At 41.5% G+C, this 20,698-nt stretch overlaps 2 protein-coding genes across 3 annotated transcripts; one reads left to right on the top strand and one right to left on the bottom strand.

Annotated features, from left to right (window-relative positions):
* tbcb (tubulin folding cofactor B) lies at positions 1–5,921 on the bottom strand. Of its 2 annotated transcripts, none has more exons than XM_085430234.1 (7): positions 5,844–5,921; positions 5,161–5,316; positions 4,861–5,004; positions 3,066–3,162; positions 2,650–2,841; positions 1,503–1,575; positions 1–1,403 (listed from the first exon to the last, which is right to left on the bottom strand). In XM_085430234.1, exons 2-7 carry the CDS (start codon positions 5,278–5,280, stop codon positions 1,289–1,291), a joined length of 741 nt encoding a protein of 246 aa, XP_085286360.1. In that variant the 5' UTR covers positions 5,281–5,316; positions 5,844–5,921; the 3' UTR covers positions 1–1,288. The 2 variants fall into 2 exon arrangements, with proteins under 2 accessions (XP_085286360.1, XP_085286359.1); XM_085430233.1 differs by having other exon boundaries at positions 5,695–5,910.
* A 4,046-nt stretch (positions 5,922–9,967) lies between these two features.
* six5 (SIX homeobox 5) lies at positions 9,968–18,714 on the top strand. The gene is made up of 3 exons (XM_085430237.1): positions 9,968–10,705; positions 14,149–15,614; positions 17,765–18,714. The coding sequence occupies exons 1-3, from the start codon at positions 10,020–10,022 to the stop codon at positions 18,439–18,441; spliced, it is 2,829 nt and encodes a 942-aa protein (XP_085286363.1). The 5' UTR covers positions 9,968–10,019; the 3' UTR covers positions 18,442–18,714.
* The last annotated feature ends 1,984 nt before the right edge of the window (positions 18,715–20,698 follow it).

The following is a 20,698-nucleotide window of genomic DNA, read 5'->3' as shown; positions in this document are numbered from 1 at the left end:
GGGGGGGGGGGGGGGGTTGTTTTTTTTGATGCAATATAAAATCCATCTCAGGTTTCAGACTTGAGTAACAAGTTTCACCTAATAACTGGAATAAACTCATAGTTTTTAGATTCACGCTTAGATTTTTTTTAAACATCCAGTTTATATACAGTAGAGCTCAGGCTGAGCAATCAGTGAGCAATCACTGGTCACTAGAGAAAAAAATGCATTCTCCATCACCAACCAATGAAAAGTTGAATTTCAGTGATTTAGCGGTTGCTCGAAGTCATATTTTTGGGTTGCCAGTGGGTCGCTGGTCGGTCTGTAGGCATGTGTGACTGGAGCTTTAAGTAAATTCAAATTGCTCAGTGAAGAAAATAGTAAAATTGAGCCTCATCAAATTTTAAATGCGAAAGCTCTTTTAGTCCAGTGGTTCAAAAACATGCATGATACATTCAAGCGCACAAATTTAATGTTTAACAAGAACAATCGTGTCACAGAAAAATTAATGGAAATTACATTTTATCTTTGCTCTGAAAGCTAAAATCTGGACTGTTGCACATCCTACGTCCAAACAAAAATAACGAATTTAACTTTTAAAGAAAAAAGAAGAATATCAACCCTTGCACACTTTGGCACAAAAATTTCAGGCACGGTTTGTCTATGAGGAAATTTTTAACTGCAAAGTACGACGAAAAAGAGTAGGAAATATATCTGGTGAGATGGGATCTACTGTTTCTTCCTCTTCTGCCAAAATCCTTGTGAGTCAGACATTAAATTTGCCAGCGAGCAAGAATCTTAAATGACAGGAAGAAAAAGCACCTCGGGTTTAACTCACTTATACAAAGTTAGTAACACAATGCCGCTTTTTATCTTAGTGTCAAAGTGTGGCTGGGTGATTTTTTCCTACCAGCAACTCAGTCTTTAAACCAAAAAAGAAATGCAAAGACTACAGATAACTATAAACAGCTATATACAATAATCTTTGTACACAATGACATTTACTAAACATGAGAACAAAAATAAAGTACAATTACAGGAAGCGCTATGAATTGAACAGAAGTGTTTGTAGTAAGGAACAAACAACAGAAACCTTCATTTTGCTGCAAAAAAGAAAAAAAATCCCCAACCTTATGAAATGCCTGTTGGTACGAGAACCCAAAAGTCTGTCAAGTTACTGAGAGAGTGCTTTAGGATCATGCCTTCCAGAGAAGCACAGGCAAAACAATTCTAATTTGCCACACTAAAATGTGGCGTCAGCCATAGACTCTCCTTTTTTGAAATTCGTTTATTGGAAATTACCCTACACCTACATCTCGTCTAAACCGTAGTCCTCCTCAGGGAAATCCCCCACAGTCACACTCAGGGGCTTCACAAACGCACCGTATTTGCTCTCGCACTCAAAGTACTGCTTCCCTTCGACACTACAGAGATACAATAAACAAGGCAGAGTCAGAAATCAGGACCAGCGTCACTGAAACTTTGAATTATTTAAAAACAAAGCCAGAAAAAGGCCCTCTTACGTTCCATTGTGTTTGCCCAGTGGTTCATCGTACTTCACACCCACCCAGTAGCCCGGCTTGAAATCTGTTGTTCCTGCAAGAAATGCAACACTTATTGAGCTCTAGCAGGGCATATTAGGAAGACTTTGACTTCACAATAATGATATTATATGAAAAAAGAAGTGCAAACCCCCACCAAAGCAGCTCACTCTCTGGGAAGTATTTACTTTTAAGGAACTAGTATTTTATTTTCCTAGAAGTTTGTAGTGCAGTAAAAATAACACATTTTGTCAAACATGACATACTATTTTAAGTCTGCATACGGTACTTGCTATAGTTTGACAATACACACCAGACTTGTCATAGTTATAAGCCTTCTTGTCAATTATCAACCAACAAAGTTGATGATCATTAAGTTAACCTTGAAGACCTTGGCAGATGTCAGTTTTAATGGACCCCCCTCTACACCACTACGAAGTTTTAGAAGAATTCATTCAAAACTTTTTAAGCCATCGTACAGACAGAAAGAATGGCACGCATGGAAATGCTAACAACAACATAACCTCTTTGGGGACCTTATTGAAGTTAACAAACTACCTAAACTGAATCACTTTTATTTGCTATGTTTTTGGAGGGTGACACTTGGCATTAGTACTCAGGTAAAGCTGCTTTCAAACTAAACTAGAACATGTTCACCTCACAGGAAATGTAATTAGATTTTCTAGGCAGACTTAAAACCTGCTAATAAAATAGATTAAACAAAACAGTAGGGTTAGGTTAATTGGAAACAATAAATTGCCCATAGGTGTGAATGTGGGAGTCAATGTGTTAGCCCTGCGACAGACTGGCGACCTGTCCAGCATGTACCCTGCCTCTCGCCATAAGACAGCTGGGATAGGCTCCAGAGCCCCCCACGACCCTGAAAAGTATAAGCGGAATCGGATGGATGGATGGATGGATGGATGGATGGACAAAACACGCAGAATCCAAACGTGATATTTAGCGTACTAAAAAAAAAGTTTGTCCTCCACTGACATCACAGATTTGGGAATGGGCCTTAGATAAATGACAGCAAAGTCTGCTCTGCAGGACAGAAAATCCTCAGCAGCACAGGGTTTACACTAATGTCCTACACAAAGTAAACCAGCTCAGCTTTATCCACACTTACCAACATACATGACTGTGCCAAGCTTCGTGGGCTGACCGGGGACCTGCACTTTGCAGCGGCTGCCAACAGCAATGGCATCGGCAGCAGCCTTCTGCTCCTCTTCCCGTGCAGCATTCTCCGCCTTCTTCTTGGCCATTTCTTCCTCATTGTAGCGACCCACACGTTGCTTCTTCATAAATGACCTGGCTGTGTCTGAAGGAAAGACACAGTTTGTGATAAATGCAAAGCTCTTCAAAACAGACTGAAGTCTATTCATCTTCATTCTCATGAAGTAAGTCATCCACATTGGAACCAGCTATCAATAGTTAGCTTAAAAAACATAAACAGAACAAGTGCAGAATGCAACTAACGATCATGGACATACTTCCCATTCAGCTGACTTATTTTTTTATTTATTTAAATAAAAAATACTGTACCTGTTCTCTTATCATAAGCATCATCTGGGAGCTCAAATTTCTCCACTTTGGAAACATCAGTGAACTCGCCCATCTGCCCGCCACTTCTATCAACAACCTGTAAGAGAAACAACGTGAAAGACAAGCAATTATTAAGTCACGCTGTTGTGACTTAGTAACAGCCTATAAAAGCCACCAGAACTTTAGCTTTTAGCAACTTAGATATGATCTTTTGTTTACTGTTGTTAGTGTGGTAATTGTAACATTATTGTTGTTTAACAATAAATCAGTTTTACACTTACTGGACAATTTAAGTGAGTGCTAGTGTATTTAAATGGAAAGGATTATTACCTTTTCAATCATTAAAACACTATCTGCACAGCAGAGTTCTTATTTTTGGACATCAAAGTTTCTGGATGCATGCAGAGTGAATAGATTTGGGATTCAGACACTTAACTAAAAACCCCATTCAATGCCAGAGAGGGATGCTCTATCCCAATATATTCAACTGTGTTGTTAAACCAGAATCATGTAATGCCAGTGTTACTATGCTGAAATGTAAACCAGTTTAGTCTAGTCGTAGGAATTAAAGGATTTTTGTCTAAAATAAAAAATATAGAAAAATCCCACCCTTGCAGTGCTTTCTTAATTTGTTGCATATTTGTTACATTTACACGTTTATCAACAAATTATATTAGACAAAGATAACCCAAGTATATACGAATGGCTTTTAAATGATGTCCACATTAAACACGTTGCTTAGTGCACTGGCTAGAGTCTTGGTCCTTGTGAAGCTCTCCCAAGTTCTTGCATCAACTACTCAAAATTAAATATTCCAATATGAGATTTCTGATTGCAACAAGCTACAAGCCATTATCAACAAACTTATAATAATAAAATAAAATAAATGCAGCAAAACGTTTCTCTTTACATGTAATGATAATAGATGTTTAATTTTTGAAATAATTTACAGAAGCAATTAACTTTTCCATGATATTCTAATTTTTTTGATACATCAGTACATGGGTTTCAGATGACTGGATTATGCTTAATTTATTGTACTGCAGTTGAATCTCCTTTCTGAGGTATTTCCCTACAAGAGTCCACAGAGAGAAGTTTGCAAACATGCTCCCGTGCAGTCCCCCCAAACTCCCAACTGCACAGTGCTTTACGTGGATGACACTGCACATCAGTTCAATGGTGACTTGTTGACAAATGGGCATGAATAGGGAAGGAACTAATATTGGAGTTCATCGGGGACAGGAGATGCATGCAAAGAGTATCTGGATTGGATACTTTTCATTGTTTTTAAAAACTTGGTTTCCCTTCTACTTTGTGTATGTTGCAACACTCTTCTCTGTGGCTGGCTAACAGACCAGCAGCAGCACAATCGAGACTGGCCTACAGAATAGTTGTACTTTTGACACTGACCCATTAACAATAGATAGACAGTCCAGAGCTCCCCACACACTACCACAGCTGAATCTCCATTAAAGAATCAGACACTAATCCATTACGTGACCTCATATACATGCTTAAAAACAAAGTGGTATAATTCTGACTGAGGTTAGAAGTTGTGTAGTGAACACATTATTGTTCTAAAATTTTATATAAATCCTCTCAGAGTAAACATTTAAAGCTGATCATTCAGCCAGCATATGTCATTATGTCTCTCTCTGTGAAAGTAACTTTGACAGATAGCACGTTCAATTCAAGTGAAATAAACTAAAAACCTGTCTCAACCTGTATTTACTCCAACATCACAGTGATCTGAGCCACAGTATTACAAGAAGCTCCCAACAGAGCTGGGACATACGTGTATTCTGCAGTCGTCATCCACAGGATACGATCCTAGCAGAGCTTCATTCTCATTCATTTTTTGCAGGAACTTGTCAGATATGCTGAATAACTCCAGGTCCATGCAGGAGGCCGGTGCACCCATAATCATCTCCAACTTTCCCTGAATGCAACGTTGCAAATAGTTCATGTAACACAAAAGAGGTGACGTTATCAATTGAATGTGTCATTTCAATATCAACAGATATGTTAACAAAGAGAAAACCCAACAACAGACCCATCCTTGAGGGTTTTAGTGGTGCGCTGTATGCTGTCTCACCTTCAGTTCTGCTATACTGATCCCTCTGTTGAACCTGCGCTGCACCTCGAAGGAGGAGAGGGTGCTTGTTAAGCGCACATTCACCGTGGGATTGGTTATTACTGTCACTCCGCTGTCCATTTTCCTGTCTCCTTGGACTCGGGTATTAATCAAACACTGAAAACAGGAATAAAAAATAACGTGACCCATTCAGCCAACGGGACTGAAGCTCATACGCCATCTCATAGCTGCAAACAAATTTAAGTCAATAGTCAAACAACCACAAAGACTTCCAAAAAACTGCTCCTTTTCCACCGATAGTAGCTACTTAAGCCCTTCTCTGATATTAATCCTGTCTGAAGTTAAATTTTACATATATGCTTGGTCTCTCGTGTTTATTCGTCATATTAGCTGTGATCGTATAATTTTAAATAACCATTTTTTAGCTGTGTAGTTTAGAGTAGCTAGCTACGTTAGCCACTGGGCGGCTAGCAGAGTCACGTTGGACTCACTCGGGACCCTGAGACAGACGGCAAGGTTGCCATAGTTACTTACAGATTATGTATATTTTCCTCGATGGTGCTGAAAAGGCCTTTGATCTTTGTATCTACAATTAACCGGAAGTATTCATGACTACTTGATTATAATAGCAGTGAAAATGGTGCATGTAGCCTAGATCTGTGGGTTTGCCAGAAAATTATAACCTCAATTCCTGCTACGCCCAACTCTGGAAGGTTCCACCCGCCTCCAAACTGGAACACGGCCAATCACAACGTAGGAAGGAGAAATTTTAACCAATAGCTTTACGATACGAAGAAACAGACCCTCAAGACCCGCCTATTGACCGCTAGATTGGCACAAATGGTGGCCAATCATTCGTCAGGAGTAAATGCGACCGTAGAAATAACCACATAGTGGCGCTGAAGTCCAAAATAAACTATGTAGAAGACTAAGCTGGAAACTTTCTCTTTATTATGGATTTGTTTTAAAATATATTTTTAAGACAGAGTATTCGTAGAGTTTGATTATAAGCACTACGCTCTATTATACAATTTTTACCCTATTGCTATTTCATACTTGGTCGACTAACAAAGAAATCTCCCCTGATAAAACCCAGATATGTGGTGAGTAAATTAAAGCACAGACAGAAAACAGAAGTGTCAAAAAAGCTGAGAACCTCAAGAAAACATAAGGGGGGGGGGGGGAATGACACAAGCCTACAGCACCACAGTGAGGATTTACATGCCTGTGGTTGTTAATGGAGATGCAGCATGGTCTCATTCATAGCTCATTTGCAAGTCATATTATAAAATACGCTGGGCTTCTTTCTCTGTTTGACACATCTTTGAGCTTGGGTACAAGACCTGTAAATACGCAACCTTTCAGCTTCAATAACTGAAATAGTGTGTCACATACAGCGTAGCAGTCTAAATGGGTCTTTGTTCTGTCAGTTTAATAAGATATCTTTTGTAAAAACTCAGAACACATGAAACATGTTTGTGTGTGCCTACACGCATGCGTTTGTACTGAGAGAACACATGAAACATGTAGTGTAACCGGTGTGATTCTGCGTTGTGTCGGATAAAAAAGGTAAAAGAAAGAAAGACCTCCAAGTAAATAATTTGCCCACTCCAGCTCCTCTCCCACAGGGGATTGAAGATGGAGATTGAAAATGTGACGTCATTCAGGGGTAAAACCGCAAAGGATTCTGGGAACTCGTGGCAGGAGGTACTACCGCACGCAGGTAGAAAAGGGCGCGGCATTTATTTTTACATTAAACATAAAGTATGCATTTACACGTAACATATTTGACATAAGATAAAACAAAAACAACAACATGAAATCCGACATACCTGATAAAAAAGGTAAAAGAATACAAACAGTGGGGAAGAGAGTTAGCTCAACCCACCACAACGTCCAAGCTAGCAAGGAGTATATATTCATGCTAGCATTTATGGCGCCTAAAACACATTTATGATACACACATACTACACACTTATAACATCTAACAAAAACAGGCTTAATAATGACAATAATTGAACTAAAATCGCAATCAGAAACATCCAGGTGGCTAAATATGCATTATATGTGTGGTTTTTTTTTTTTTTGTCTCTTTTTTTTAAAATTATTATTATTCTTATTTTACTTTTGTAATAATAATGCTTATAAAGTTGTGAATGATGAATTTCGGCTTCAATGAAGGGGATTAAATAAAAGTATTGAATTAACTGTTTAGGAATTATAGCCATTTTTATACATAATGCTCAGGTGAAGCCTCTAACAATCTGGACCTGATTTAAAGTGTCGAATTCTTTTTTTTTTTTCTTTTTTTTTGCCTGTCCTGTTTGGCTCTTTTGCCATCAGAATTGTTGTCTAAAGGCAAAGAAAGATGCCCAACGGATTTACTTTACCAAATTGACCATCCCAGCCTTGCCGTAATGGTCCATTTGATTCACCTTTTATTGTTTATTTTATTTTCACTTACTGAATACGGGACAGACTTGACTGGGGGAAAGAAGGGGAGAAAGAAAGAGGGAAAGAGAAACAGCTGAGAAGAGGGACGGGGGAGAAGGGCAAAAAACAAAAACCAACAGAATGAGCAGAAAAAAAAAAAAAAGAAATAAAAAATGCATATATCGATCACCTGGGTCACCTGCTGAGAAAGAAAAAAGAAAACAAGCAGAAGAGAACAAGAGTAATAGAATAAACAACATCACAATGATATATGGGAATATGACAGTAAATACTAAATATTAAACATTATTGTGCAGCACATAAGATCAACACAACACAGTGTGCTTTGAGGTAGGAGCCAAAAAGGGTGTAGTTTGTGGGTGTGATCACCCGTGTGTACACCTGTGAGCATGGACGCGCTTGTTTTTTTAAAAGGTTCCTTTATGTAATGATCTGCTAGAGGGTGTGGGGGGGCCACAGCCCCGTCCTCCAGGGCATGAAGCAGGTATGGAGGAGATCAAAACTCCAGACATCCAGAGGCCCCCAGAACACAAGAGACCATGTGTGTTTTAAAGTGTTGGAAAGAAATGACACCCACCTCTCCCACAGGGGAATTGTAGAAAAGGGGAGAGGCAAAGGGGTACACTGTATTTATAGGATTGCACCAAAGAAGAAGAAGAAAAGAATGAGGAGGGGCTCTAACTGACAATGAACATAACTACAGGCTTGGAGGTCCTAAAAGTCAGGTATAAAAGGAACGGTTTGGGGGTTTAGAACACATTTTGGGTAATTATAACAATGTGATTTATGACCCTGTTACAGTTGCACTTAAACACGTTTGTGTGTGCCTACACGCATGCGTTTATACTGAGAGTATTTGCATTAGGCAACCACCTCAGGCACACAGAAAAGTGATGACAACATGTTCAGCCTGAACAAACAGGGAAACATGGCCATACACGATGCACAACACACATAAAACACATGCAACCAGCATTGCCCTTGAATAAAAGCATCACTAAAGGCTGGCCAAGAATGACTTCTAACAGGTAATCTGTTATTAATCAGAATAATCACATATATTTAGCAGATTATAGCAGGTTCATTTACACAGATATTATTATTATATATTTTTATTTTACAGCAGCCTACATAGCTATTATTTGTTGCACTTCAACTATGATAATAAATATTGTTTACAGTGTAGCTTCAGCAATAATATTGAATGTAATTCAAAATGATAAGAAAGGGACAGTTTAGTGTTTTGTTTGTTTGTTTGTATTTTTTTTTTGGACATTATTGGAGGTTATACATGAAAATATGGCATTCTTAACTCCAAAATACTAAACCATTGAATAGGTGCTGAACAACATAAATGTTAAACTATTATGTAGCACGCGCGCACACACACACACACACACACACACACACACACACACACACACACACACACACACCTTCATACACCAAGTGACTTTTTGCACAATATTCAGTCTTTTGCACATTTCTATTGCAGTGTTGTGTCTGCATCGTTCTGTTCTGTCTGGTGTGGTACTGTCTTTGTTTTGTTTTGTTGCAATTTTTGCGCATTGCACTTTATGTAGTCCTGTGTTGATTGTCTGTTATATGCTATATGTAGCACTGTGGTCTTGGAGGACCGTTGTCTCGTTTTACTGTGTACTGTACACATGTTTGAAATGACAATAAAGCCACTTGACTTGACTTGACTAAATGAGAACTTCGGGACTCAAAGTACATTTATAAAGTATTTACTATTACAAGGCAGTAAGAAAAAAAATGTAGTATTAAACATTTTACATATACATTTGTGAGTGTTTAAATTCTCACTTACAGTTTGACATTGTATATATTTACAAGGAGAGGCCTGCAATTCAGAATCCAAAGGGGCCACACGAGAAACTGGGACTGTTGTGGAGGGTTGCTTATTCGTGTGGCCCCCTTCAACAGTCCCAGATTCGCCCCTGCTTTAAAGTTTCATTTTTCCAAATTAAATACTCAAGCTATGGGGGATGTGTTTTTTGGGGGGGTTTCCAAAATAAAAGCTCTATGTGAGATTTCTTCTCCAAAATAAAAGCCTAATTTACCTCCTAGAAATTTACCGGGATGTCTTAAAAATGTCAGATATCCAAAAGCAAAGCTTTCTAATTACCTTTGCTTCATTAAAAAATAAATTATGTAAATGCTCCGTATCAGTCTTTGCATCGGATTATTTGATAATCAGAAGCAACCGCTCTTGCTTTCCCTCCGATGTCTGTGCGGCTTGAAGAACAAAGGGGCGTGGCCGCCGTTGTTCATCGAGCACGCTCGCGGTTTGGAGGATGGGAGAGAGGACGGCGCTGCAGAGGGAGGGAGCGAGGAGGAGGAGGAGGAGGAACTACGGGTGGAAAAAAAAAGTTAAAGTGAAAATGGCTTCCTTGTCTTTGGAGTCCACAGAACAATCTGAGAACAGCACAGGGGAGCCAGCGGGGTCGGAGACCAAAGAAGAGAAAGATCCGCTCCAAATTTCGGAACAACTGCTCCAAAGTTTCCAAAAGTCGGCGCTGAGTTTTTCCACTGACCAGGTCTCATGTCTGTGCGAGGCCCTTCTGCAGGCGGGCAATGTGGATCGCCTGTGGAGATTTCTCTCCACTATACCTCCTTCGTCCGAGCTGCTACGTGGCAACGAGACCCTGCTAAAGGCCCAGGCACTGGTGGCTTTCCACCGGGAGGAATTCAAGGAGCTGTACGCCATCCTGGAAAGCCACAACTTCCACCCGTCTAACCACGGGTTCCTGCAGGACCTGTACCTCAAAGCCCGCTACAAGGAGGCGGAGAGGTCCCGGGGCCGTAGCCTGGGCGCAGTGGACAAGTACCGGCTCAGAAAGAAGTTCCCCCTACCCAAAACCATCTGGGACGGAGAAGAGACCGTGTACTGCTTCAAAGAGAAGTCCCGCAATGCCCTGAAAGAGTGCTACAAGAGCAACAGGTATCCCACTCCGGACGAGAAGAAAAACCTGGCCAAAATCACCGGGCTATCCCTCACGCAGGTCAGCAACTGGTTCAAGAACCGCAGGCAGAGGGACAGGACCCCGTCCGGGACCCACAGCAAAAGGCAAGACCCGCAACACTGGAAACACAATCCAGCTGTCGCCTTTATCTCTGTTTGCGCTCTAAGTTTGGTAGCAAGCAAGGAGTCACAGCCTGAGCGGCAGCAGCTGCTGTTTTTAGCTGTCCTGTGTTTATCTGAACGAAGCTTTTTTTTCTTTACTTTGTCTTTTATAGCGAGGGCTTATCAGAAAAGTCACTGAAAGCAGCACATAAAAGCTTACCAATTAAAAAGCGCGCAGACCTACAGAGGGCTGCCTGCAGGAGTGCACAAATCAGTGTGGCAAAACTCAGAAATGGCACGAAGTAGGAAGACAAACAGGAGGTGACTTCTGACAGCAGTGAGGCCACACATGTCTGACACCAAGAGCATGTTGCTTTGTTATGAAATGTGAGATCTAGGCGCCCACTGTGGCTCAAGTTTCCTGAAACCCTGCACCGCATCCTGCAGAGCCACAGGGTGACAAAGGTTAGGGGAGGAAAAGAGCGTAAACTAAGGCAAAGGTGGGAGTGTGGGGGGAGGCTGAAATCACAGTTTTAAAATGAAGATTTCTGCAAGCAGTGGGAGGGGAAGTTTGTGAAAAGATAAGAAAGATACGTTTGCTGTGCTGTATCAAACCCCACGGTCTGGCAGACTGGGGCCACCAGGATGCTTTATTTTCACACATTAACCACATATCACCAAATGTATCCAAGTGATAAGAACATATTCCAGCTTATTTAGAAGTTTTATTATCAATTCATCTTAGTTTGTTACATTTCCACAGAGTTTTTGCTCATTTTAGTTTAGTTTCTTTAGAAAAGATTCGGTTAGATTCTGTTTTAAAACTGGGACACGCAACTCATCGTGTCTGATTAATGTCAGTCTTAAAAAAACAAAGCCTCAGAACCTCCTGATGCATGTTGTGCTGACAAACTTGACCAAAGTGACAAAGACTAAAACTTAAAAATTAGGATTAATGTCAGTAGGTAGGTAGGTGATCATACAGCAACTTTGAGCCCCACTTTTTGTAATAATCCTGATGTTGCATTTATAAAGGTTTTTAGAGTCCGTAACTGACTACTGTATTATAAAGTCTCTAAAACAGCACCAATAAGTATTTTTGCCTTAATTCACAGGAACAAAGATCACCAGTAAACATTAGTGTAAATGAGCCTGTTAGCAAATATTTAACCTGCATTCCCTCAGTTGAAACGACAAAGTCGCTGTACAGTGCAGTCAAATCAAACGTGCAGCTACCTGCTGTGGCGACCCTTTGTTAATAAGGGATCAGCTGAAAGTAGCTTCTTCTAAAGGAGGCATGCCAGAAACTGTTGGAGAACGTCGGCATTAGAAGAACGCTTTGATTATGTTAGGATTTCCGGACGGATACAAAATGATTTCTGCACCTTAAAGTGGAGGCTACTCTCCCTTTAAAATCAAACATCCTGCTGAGGCAAACTTTAAAACTTGCAGGCATCCTAGTTTTGAATTAGAAATATTTAACATATTTAAGAGTGACAGTATATTGCTGATTGGATGTGCTTTTGGAAAGTGGTTTGCTTTGTTTTTTTTAGTATTCTAGTAATATTGAATCTTAAATAATGCATTTATATCACATTTAAAGTTTCACATGATGGTAATGGAAACAGCAGAGTGCAGTTAGAAGAAAAGAGAGTGTTACTTGGTACGATGAAGGTTGCTTGCTCAGTCTAATAGATTTGAATCCTGTAATATTATATACACAGAGCTTAAATTAGATTTTTTTTACCATCTGCATGGTGTCATTGTCCCGTCTTGTTCACAAATGGGTCGACTCTATCTTTTATTCCTCGAGCCATCAAACGTCTGAACATGAGCAACACACAGCCTGCTCAGTTCGTGTGGCCAAAGTCATCCCTACGATACAGGAAGAGTGAAAGAGTGTTTAACGTGTGCTTGTCTTATGTTGATGGGATTGTTTTATTTGAGGTGTCTGCAAATGTCAGGTGACTTCCCCGTGGGGACAAATACATCTATTTATCTATTTATAGTTGTAATGAATAGTTGATTAGTCTCTAGCGGCCTGGCCCTGGAGGATGGATGAGATTCATCCTAAGTCCCTTAATAGCCGGTTTATACTCGCCATTGGCACCACAACAAATTGCAGCACGCGCCAAAAGTGACATCACAACTGCCACGTCCTGGTGTCGTTTCTGCTTGTCGGGCACCTCTGAACTGTGTTCAGTGACGTACTGGTGCAGGAGCTCAGAAACTCCCACATTACAGAGAGGGAGATGCTCCAGCAGCTGAGACAGATGAAACTTTCTGAAGAAGACTTTGGGATTTCTCTCTTTCCTGTTTCGACTTCTTTTACACTCCTACCCCGGTGCTGATGTGGAGGCCCCTCTTCTATTTTTAAAAGTAGGCTTGAAACTTTCCTTGTTGATGAAGCATATAGTTAGGGCTGGCTCAGGTGATTGTGAATCCTCCCTTAGTTGCACTGCAATAATCTTGGGCTGCACTGAGCGTTTCTTCTTCACTCTGCATTTAATTACTGGTTATTTTTAATCTTTGGCTGTTTCCATAGTGTGTCTTCTGTCCTGTCTTCTCTCACCACAATCAGTTGTGGCAGATGGCCGTCACTCCCTGAGCCTGATTCTGCCGGAGGTTTCTTCCTGTTAAAAGGGAGTTTTTCCTTCCCACTGTCACCAAGTGCTCATAGAGGATTGTCTGATTCTTGGGGTTTTCTCTCTATTGTTGTAGCAGGTCACCTGCTAATCGGAAGGTTGGTGGTTCACTCCTCGTCTACTCCCGTCTGCATGCCAAATATCCTTGGGCAAGATATTAACCCCAAGTTGCTCTCAGATGCATCCATCGCAGTATGAATGTGTGTGAAGTTGGATAGAAACAACTTTAAAAAAAACAGCGCTTAAGTAGAAGAGTGCTATGAGAACCAGTCCATTATGGGGCAGCAGTGAATTAGATTCTGGATATTGTGGGTTATCCTGATGTGCACACCTCTCCTCTTGGGTGGTGGACCGTGGATTCAAAATTCAGGGGGAATCACACTCCTTGCCTCTGGTGCTGGAGAGGAGTGTTTGCCTCTTTATCTGGCTGCTTAGTTAATTATTTACCTAGTTAGTTTAACAGAAAATTAACCAACAGCAAGTCTGATTATTGATTAATAATTTGAGCTCTTTCCAAACAGACACATATTCACTGACTTTAAATTCTGTTGTAAAAGAGTTGAGGCTTTTTCCTCTTTTTGGTTAGACTGAAAATCGTGGGCTGAATTTTATAAAAATAATGAATATATAATTATTAGCTGCAGTCTTACAAGTAGCTACTTTTTGAATCAAACATTTTTCAGTCTTAAGGTTTTGTTTTATTTGTGAGTTGATCTAATTGTGTATTTTCGTTCATTTCTTGTAACATTAAAAACTCATTTGTCTGTGTGTGCTTCTGTCCTTTATATTTGACCATTTCAGTGAGTCCGATGGGAACCACAGCACTGAGGATGAGGCGAGTGCGATGGACGACACTCCCGACAAACCAGACGAGGCTGCCGGCTCCACAGCTTCCATCATCTCTGTCTCTGCGGTCCCGTCCAGCACTGGAGGCCAGCTCATCCTCAACGGGTCCAGCGGCTTCCTCACCGCCTCTCTGCTCAATGGCAACTCCCTGATCTCCAGCAGTGGTGCTGGTGTTATAATTAATGGGATAAATTTAGGTGATTGCCAGACCGTCACACTGAGTCCTGTTGGAACCAGCTCTCCTTTAATACTGAACGGGGCTCAAGTAATAACCAAATCTGGGGTTGGTGTGCAGCAGCCACAGCAAGCTGTTTCTGGGGTGGAGCAGGAAGTTTCAGAAATGGAGGCCAAGCCGAGCGGCGTTCCAGCAGTTGTTCTTAACACTAACGTCACGCCTGTCTCGAACCCCATCATTTCTCTTCCCCTGCAAACCAAGACCGAGAGTGACAGTGCAATGGGCTTCATCAGTGTTTCCGAATCAGAGGGCAGCAGCCAGACGGTATCATCCTCTTCTTCCTCTTCCTCACCAACCAGCCTCTCTTCACTAGTTTTAACACAAAACCACCAACGCCAGGACTCCCTCCCCCTCCCAGCATCTCTGTCATCTGCAGGCATGCTTGTCTCCAGTTCTGCAGGGGAGCAAGGGGAGTATAGCATCTCTGCTACTGCTCCCTCTACCAGCCTCAACCCTCCTAGCTCTGTGATTTCAACCAGCAACTGCACCCCTCAGGTTTTCTCTCTGCCCCAGGTTGTGCCTTCCATCCAGGGTATACCAGTATCTCACCTGGTTCAGCACTCTTCGGGAGCCCAGGTATCCCAGTGCCCTCAGCTGGTCCCAGTATCCCCCCTCACCTCACCAGCGCCTCAATTTCAAAGCCCCCAGACTCTGAACACAGGAAACAGACTGGCACAGCAGCAACAGGAAGCCTCGGCAGCTATGTCTGAAGGTGCCACAACCATAGTTTCCATCTCACCGCTCAACAACAGTCAGCTCCCCCAGCATGTGATGCAACAACTGGGGGAGCAGACCACAAACTGTACACCCAGCAAAATCCAGACACCGCAGGTTATTTCCATCTCTTCCCCAACACAAGTCGTCCCAGTCCCCCAGGCCAAAGGTGGCACACCGGCACAGCTCGTCCCACTCTCTGTGCCCCAGCTGGTACCAGTCTCCTCCATCCAAACTTCCTCCACCATCTCTTTCCCACAGGTGGTACCTGCAAGTCCTTCTATCTCCATCCCTTCTGCCCGTCTACCATTACAGATCCTCACTTCAGCTCCTGCAGCTGGAGGGGTCCCACAGGCTCCTCTCAGGTTAAACCAGCTGAGGCCCATTCAGAGCGTAGCTCCTCCAGCCAGCACGGCCCCTACGGTGCAGCTCCTAAACTCCGGCATCATTCAGCTACCCTCTACCCCTCCAGGTATTCTCAATTCATTAAATATTTAAAAAATGTAGCACCCAGAACTAAGAGAAAATTAACTGATTATTGATTAATAATTATATATACCGTATTTCCCGGACTACAAAGCGCACCTGAATATTAGCCGCACAAGCTAAAATCAGGGGAAAATCCTGTTTTGTACATACATTAGCCGCACCTGACCAAAAGCCGCAGGTGTTTCAATATTGACTTATCATATGTAAGAGAATATGCACAAAGCGAATTGTCAGGAAAGAGATGGCTGTTTGGAGACACACCCCTTTTATTAATATTTTGAAAATCAAGTTATGGGTACATATTTGCACATGTGCTGTGCTTCATAAATGAGTAACAAATGTAGTACATAACAGTAACCTACAGCACACCAGAAAAATAGATTCGGACTACCTTTTAGGCTCAGGTGCAGTGACACGGCTTTAACAAGAAGAAAAGTCAGTCATTCACCACCATCTTCCTGCGCACTAAAACCACCAAAGTCCTCTTCTCCAGTGTCGGAAACGAACAGGCTCAGGATGGCTTCGTCATCCACTCTCAGCTTCTTTCCTTCGTTGTCACTTTCAAAACCAAAGATAATCCTCATTGTCATTGTCAGTCGAACACCCTCTGAAGGGCCATGGCGGTGTCCTCCTCTTCATCATGCAGCAGTCCAGCCCTTCGAAATCCGTTGGTGATCGTGGATGTTTGCACACTTTTCCACGCTGTCAGAATCCACCGGTAGAGTTGAGCACAACTTGCTTTTCGCAAGTTTATCGCCGCTCGTCATCCACAACTCCCGCTGAACGCATAGCGCTACTTTGAAGTTTGTTTTTCGCGCTACTTGTACGGCACTATGTTGCCTGGCGGATGGACATGTGACCAACATACCACTCTTGAACCCCGATCCTTCCGCCAGGCAACGTAGTGCCGTACAACAGCGGAACAAACAAAACAAATCGTCTTACGATATCACAAAAATCATGGACAATCCATAGAAAAGCCGCACCTGACTAAAAGCCGCAGGGTTCAAAGCTTGTGCAAAAAGTAGCGGCTTATAGCCCGACAATTACGGTACATATATCTATGTGTGTGTATTTGTTACTGCTTCCAGCTTCTCAGACATGACTTCTTTTTCATATTCACATGAACTGATTGTATTTACAGTCAGAAAAGGTGAAATTTTTGAAGTTACTGTTAGTCAGAAAGAGTGCGCAAAGACATTTGAATGTTTTAGGACTCAGAAAAATCTTTTTAATTATTGATTAATAGATCATCATTGATTGTTTATGTGGTGCAGAAAGAAAAAACAATGACAGACATGTTTTTTGGGGGTTTTGTCTTGCAAATAATCAACAACATGTCACACAAGTCAAAGACGAGCAGACATTGACATTTTTTGCTTAATCAGAATTGGTTATGATTAATATTTTGCTACCCACCTACCCTTGGAAAAACCCAGAAACTATTCAAATTGTCATCAAACTACGTCTTTATTATATACTGAGGTATCAAAGCTTATCATTGGGTGTACTGGGGAGGTCCTCAAATGTCGTCTCTATAGGGGGAAAAGTTGAATCTATTTGATTCTGATTGGCATCCATTCATAAATAAAAGTTTGAACAGCAGGTTGCCGTGTGCCTGAGATGACCGCATGAGGGAATATCCATTCTAAATAACATCATCCAAAGCCAACACTATGAAAAGTTATCTGAAGCCTGTGGTTCTGCTCAGATCCTCTGACCTCATTATGTGCAACACTGGACATGTTTAATATAAGCATCTACCCGCAAGTTAGTATGTACCTGGGAAAATTTGAGGAATATTTATCAGTACAGTGTTTGTTTTTTTTCCATTGATAGCACTACAAAACCAAACATAAAAGAAAATAATGCTTTCAGAAACATGTTCTGTTTCTGTATGATATTATATATATATATATATATATATATATATATATATATATATATATATATATATATATATATATATATATATATATGCCATTCTGTAAAACACTCATTAAAAGTATTGATCTATAACTTGGATTGCTGCATGCACTTATAAGATATAGCCCCATTGCTTTTTATATCATCTGAATCTGGTTATATTGTTTAGATTGTTGCCAGTTTATCATTTATCATTCATATTCATAGGTAACCTTCTCCTCGGTGGTAGCCCCTACCTGAGTGTCCAGCAAGGCAAGCTGATTCTGACCATCCCAGCAGGCATTCAGCTCACCAGTTTGCCCCTGAAACCAGTCCCTGACGCTTCCACCATCTCTACAAACGGAGTGATCCCCATTCTTAACCCTTCTACCTTTCCCGTAGTCTCACAGCCTTCAACACCAACGCCCAGCAGCCTCGCCACATCATCTCCCCTGAACTTCATCAGCTCATCTCCACCATACTGTGCTCAAGAGACTCCCATCCAAACCAGCCAAGTGCACGCAATCCCCTCCCCTCACCCGCTGGACCCAACGGCCACCCCGACAACGCAGAATGCTCTGACTCCAGAAAGCATGCTCACGCTCAGCCCCATGTACACTGGAGTGACACCAAATAGCCAAATGCCCCAGCCAGTGTGGAGCCCAGTGCCCCTCTCCACTTCAGCCAGTTTAACTCTGTTTGACGTCCGCACCAAGGGGGACCTACCTGTGGACCCAGCCTTGTTGGGTCTACCTGGTGGGGAGTCGCTGCTCCTGGGCAGCCCCTCTCCAGAGCAGGATGTGGAAGCCAGCTCGCCACTTGGGAATCCAGAGGAAATCGATGGAGAATCAAAAATCCTTACTCAGCTTCAGTCTGTCCCTGTGGATGACGAGCTGGGCTTATAGTTTTTAAAACTGGTTCAACACCACAGATCTGTTTGTCTTGTTTGGATGACTTGAAACATTTTTATCCCACATCTTGCATCATATAAGATCACCATATTTTTTTATAACCTACAGCAGCAATTCTCACTCAGTAGACCAGATGCCATTGTGGTGCTAGCTGGAAATTTAACAGCTCTCTTTATTATGAATGGGATTATTCACCTGCTGGTTCAATTACTCCTCTCAGTTTGGATTAAGATTTTTTTTATTTTATTTTTTACTAAAATCAGTATGTGCCTTACTTTTTTTTTTAATTTTTTTATAAAAAGATCAGATCCGCACAGATGATTTAAGGATTAATCTGCTTGACTCACAAGTCTTGATGTTAGACCAAGACTTGTGAGTCATGGGGTCATGGATCCTTCTTGTGGTTTTGTGGACTAACTCAGCTCTACTACGTCTGGGTTTCTGATATAGATCCACAACAGTGATACACTGTTCAAAAGGGAAAAATCTTTAAATGGTTCCCTCCCTGTCCTGAATTCAGCCTGAATATATTCTGCCAACACTCCAGCAATATCCCTTCATCCATCATCTCCCACTCATCCTGGACCAGGTCATAGTAGAAGGTAGCCTAAGCAGCTATCAACTTCAGTTCTTCCAGGAGGAAACCAAGACATTCCCAAGCCAGCAACAACAGCACACTGTTTCCAGTGATCAATCGTGGAGTCGTCCTGGTCGGATCCCTGAACCACTTCAGCTGGTTCTTTTTAAAGCAGAAGGGCAGCGGCTCTCCTCTGAGCTCCTTCTCACTTTGTCTCCAACTTTGAAGAATCTGACTTGCATCTCATGGTCTTATTCTTCCAGTTACCACCCCAAGTATCCCTAATATTTAATTCCTCACAGTGTAGAGTAGGAGTGTACAGAACAGTCGGACTCACCTCTCTTCAAAACAACTGGATCATCTGCCTAACTGCTCGCGCCACACCAGTCCACCATATTTTCACCATCCACCAGTCCTCTTCCACACTTTCGTCAGGATAATTTAACTCCTACATGTGTAACAGGTTCACCTAACAAATAAACGATCCTCGATTCTGGGTGGAGACCCAAATCCCTTTCGGGGTTGCGTCAGGAAGAGCATCCAGCATAAAAAATCTTCCCAATCCCTAGTGAATAAGGGAGTAGCTACTTGTAGCAACAACACAAACTCACCCTAAACCCACAGTGGAGACTTTTGTTTTTAACTTAGAGGTTCGGATTCTCATCCCACCCTGCAGGATGTCACCCTCCGAACATCTGACCACCGAACATCGACACCACCAGTTCTGTCAGTTAAGTCTATGAACACAGTCGGTGATTAAGGGCAAGCATGGCTGAATCTGTTGCCCAGTTGCAACGAGTTTGACCAGGAATATAGCGAATATTATAATCTACACAAACATTAGATCATAGCTGAAAGGGCTATATGACAGTATTTTATTACCACACGTTAGTAGTGTTGTTTTTATCATTGAACTGTCTGCAGTTTCCAGGATTCAGCACTGCCTGACCTTTGTTTAAAAAAACAAACCTATATATAGAACAGGAGGAAATAAAAGGGTTTATACTCTATGCAATGCATGTTTAGTTCTTCATAAGACACTATGTCGCACAGTGGCTGAGTGTAATTTTTTTAAAGCCAGTACTCTTGGGAGATAAAAAGAAGCTGTGCTGAGCTTTTAAAAGGAAGCACAGCAGAGCATTACACTAAAACATGTTGCGATGTTTCCTGTTAACATCTCAGCATGTTAATACTTATAAGTGCCTTATTTTAAAGCTCACACGTTTGATGTTATTGATGTTCTGACTAAAACGTGCTATATATATATTTGCTATGTACTCAACCAAATACCTGGATTCACTTCATATGGATTCTTTTGTGTCTACGTTTATGAATGAGTTTGTTCAGTGATACACAAACGTGTCTTTTCTTTTTTTGGTTGTGTGGTCATAGCTCAGTTGTGTTTTTTATTTTGTTGTTGTTGTATATTTTGCACATTTCATTCACATATTGTTTACGCTGCGCTGCCACGGTGTTATGACAGCGGTCGGACTCATTTCACAGTCTCTTGGTAAGAGTGACACAGAAAGATAAGGAGCCAAGAAGATTAATCAGGAAGTTGTGGTTCGTGTTTTTGAGATATTGTTAAATTTTTGAGTACAGCTCGATCAAAGCTGTGTGACCTTTCTGTTGTCATAACACAGGTAAGCGGTCAAACCTTTGGCCAATTATGGT

Source organism: Copadichromis virginalis, linkage group LG14, assembly GCF_057382275.1.
Source record: "Copadichromis virginalis isolate Kocher_CV1m ecotype Utaka linkage group LG14, C_Virginalis_male_GT1.1, whole genome shotgun sequence".
Classification (NCBI taxonomy): Eukaryota; Metazoa; Chordata; class Actinopteri; order Cichliformes; family Cichlidae; genus Copadichromis; species Copadichromis virginalis.
Note: the sequence above shows the minus strand (reverse complement) of the source record. Positions and strands in the feature narration are given on the sequence as shown.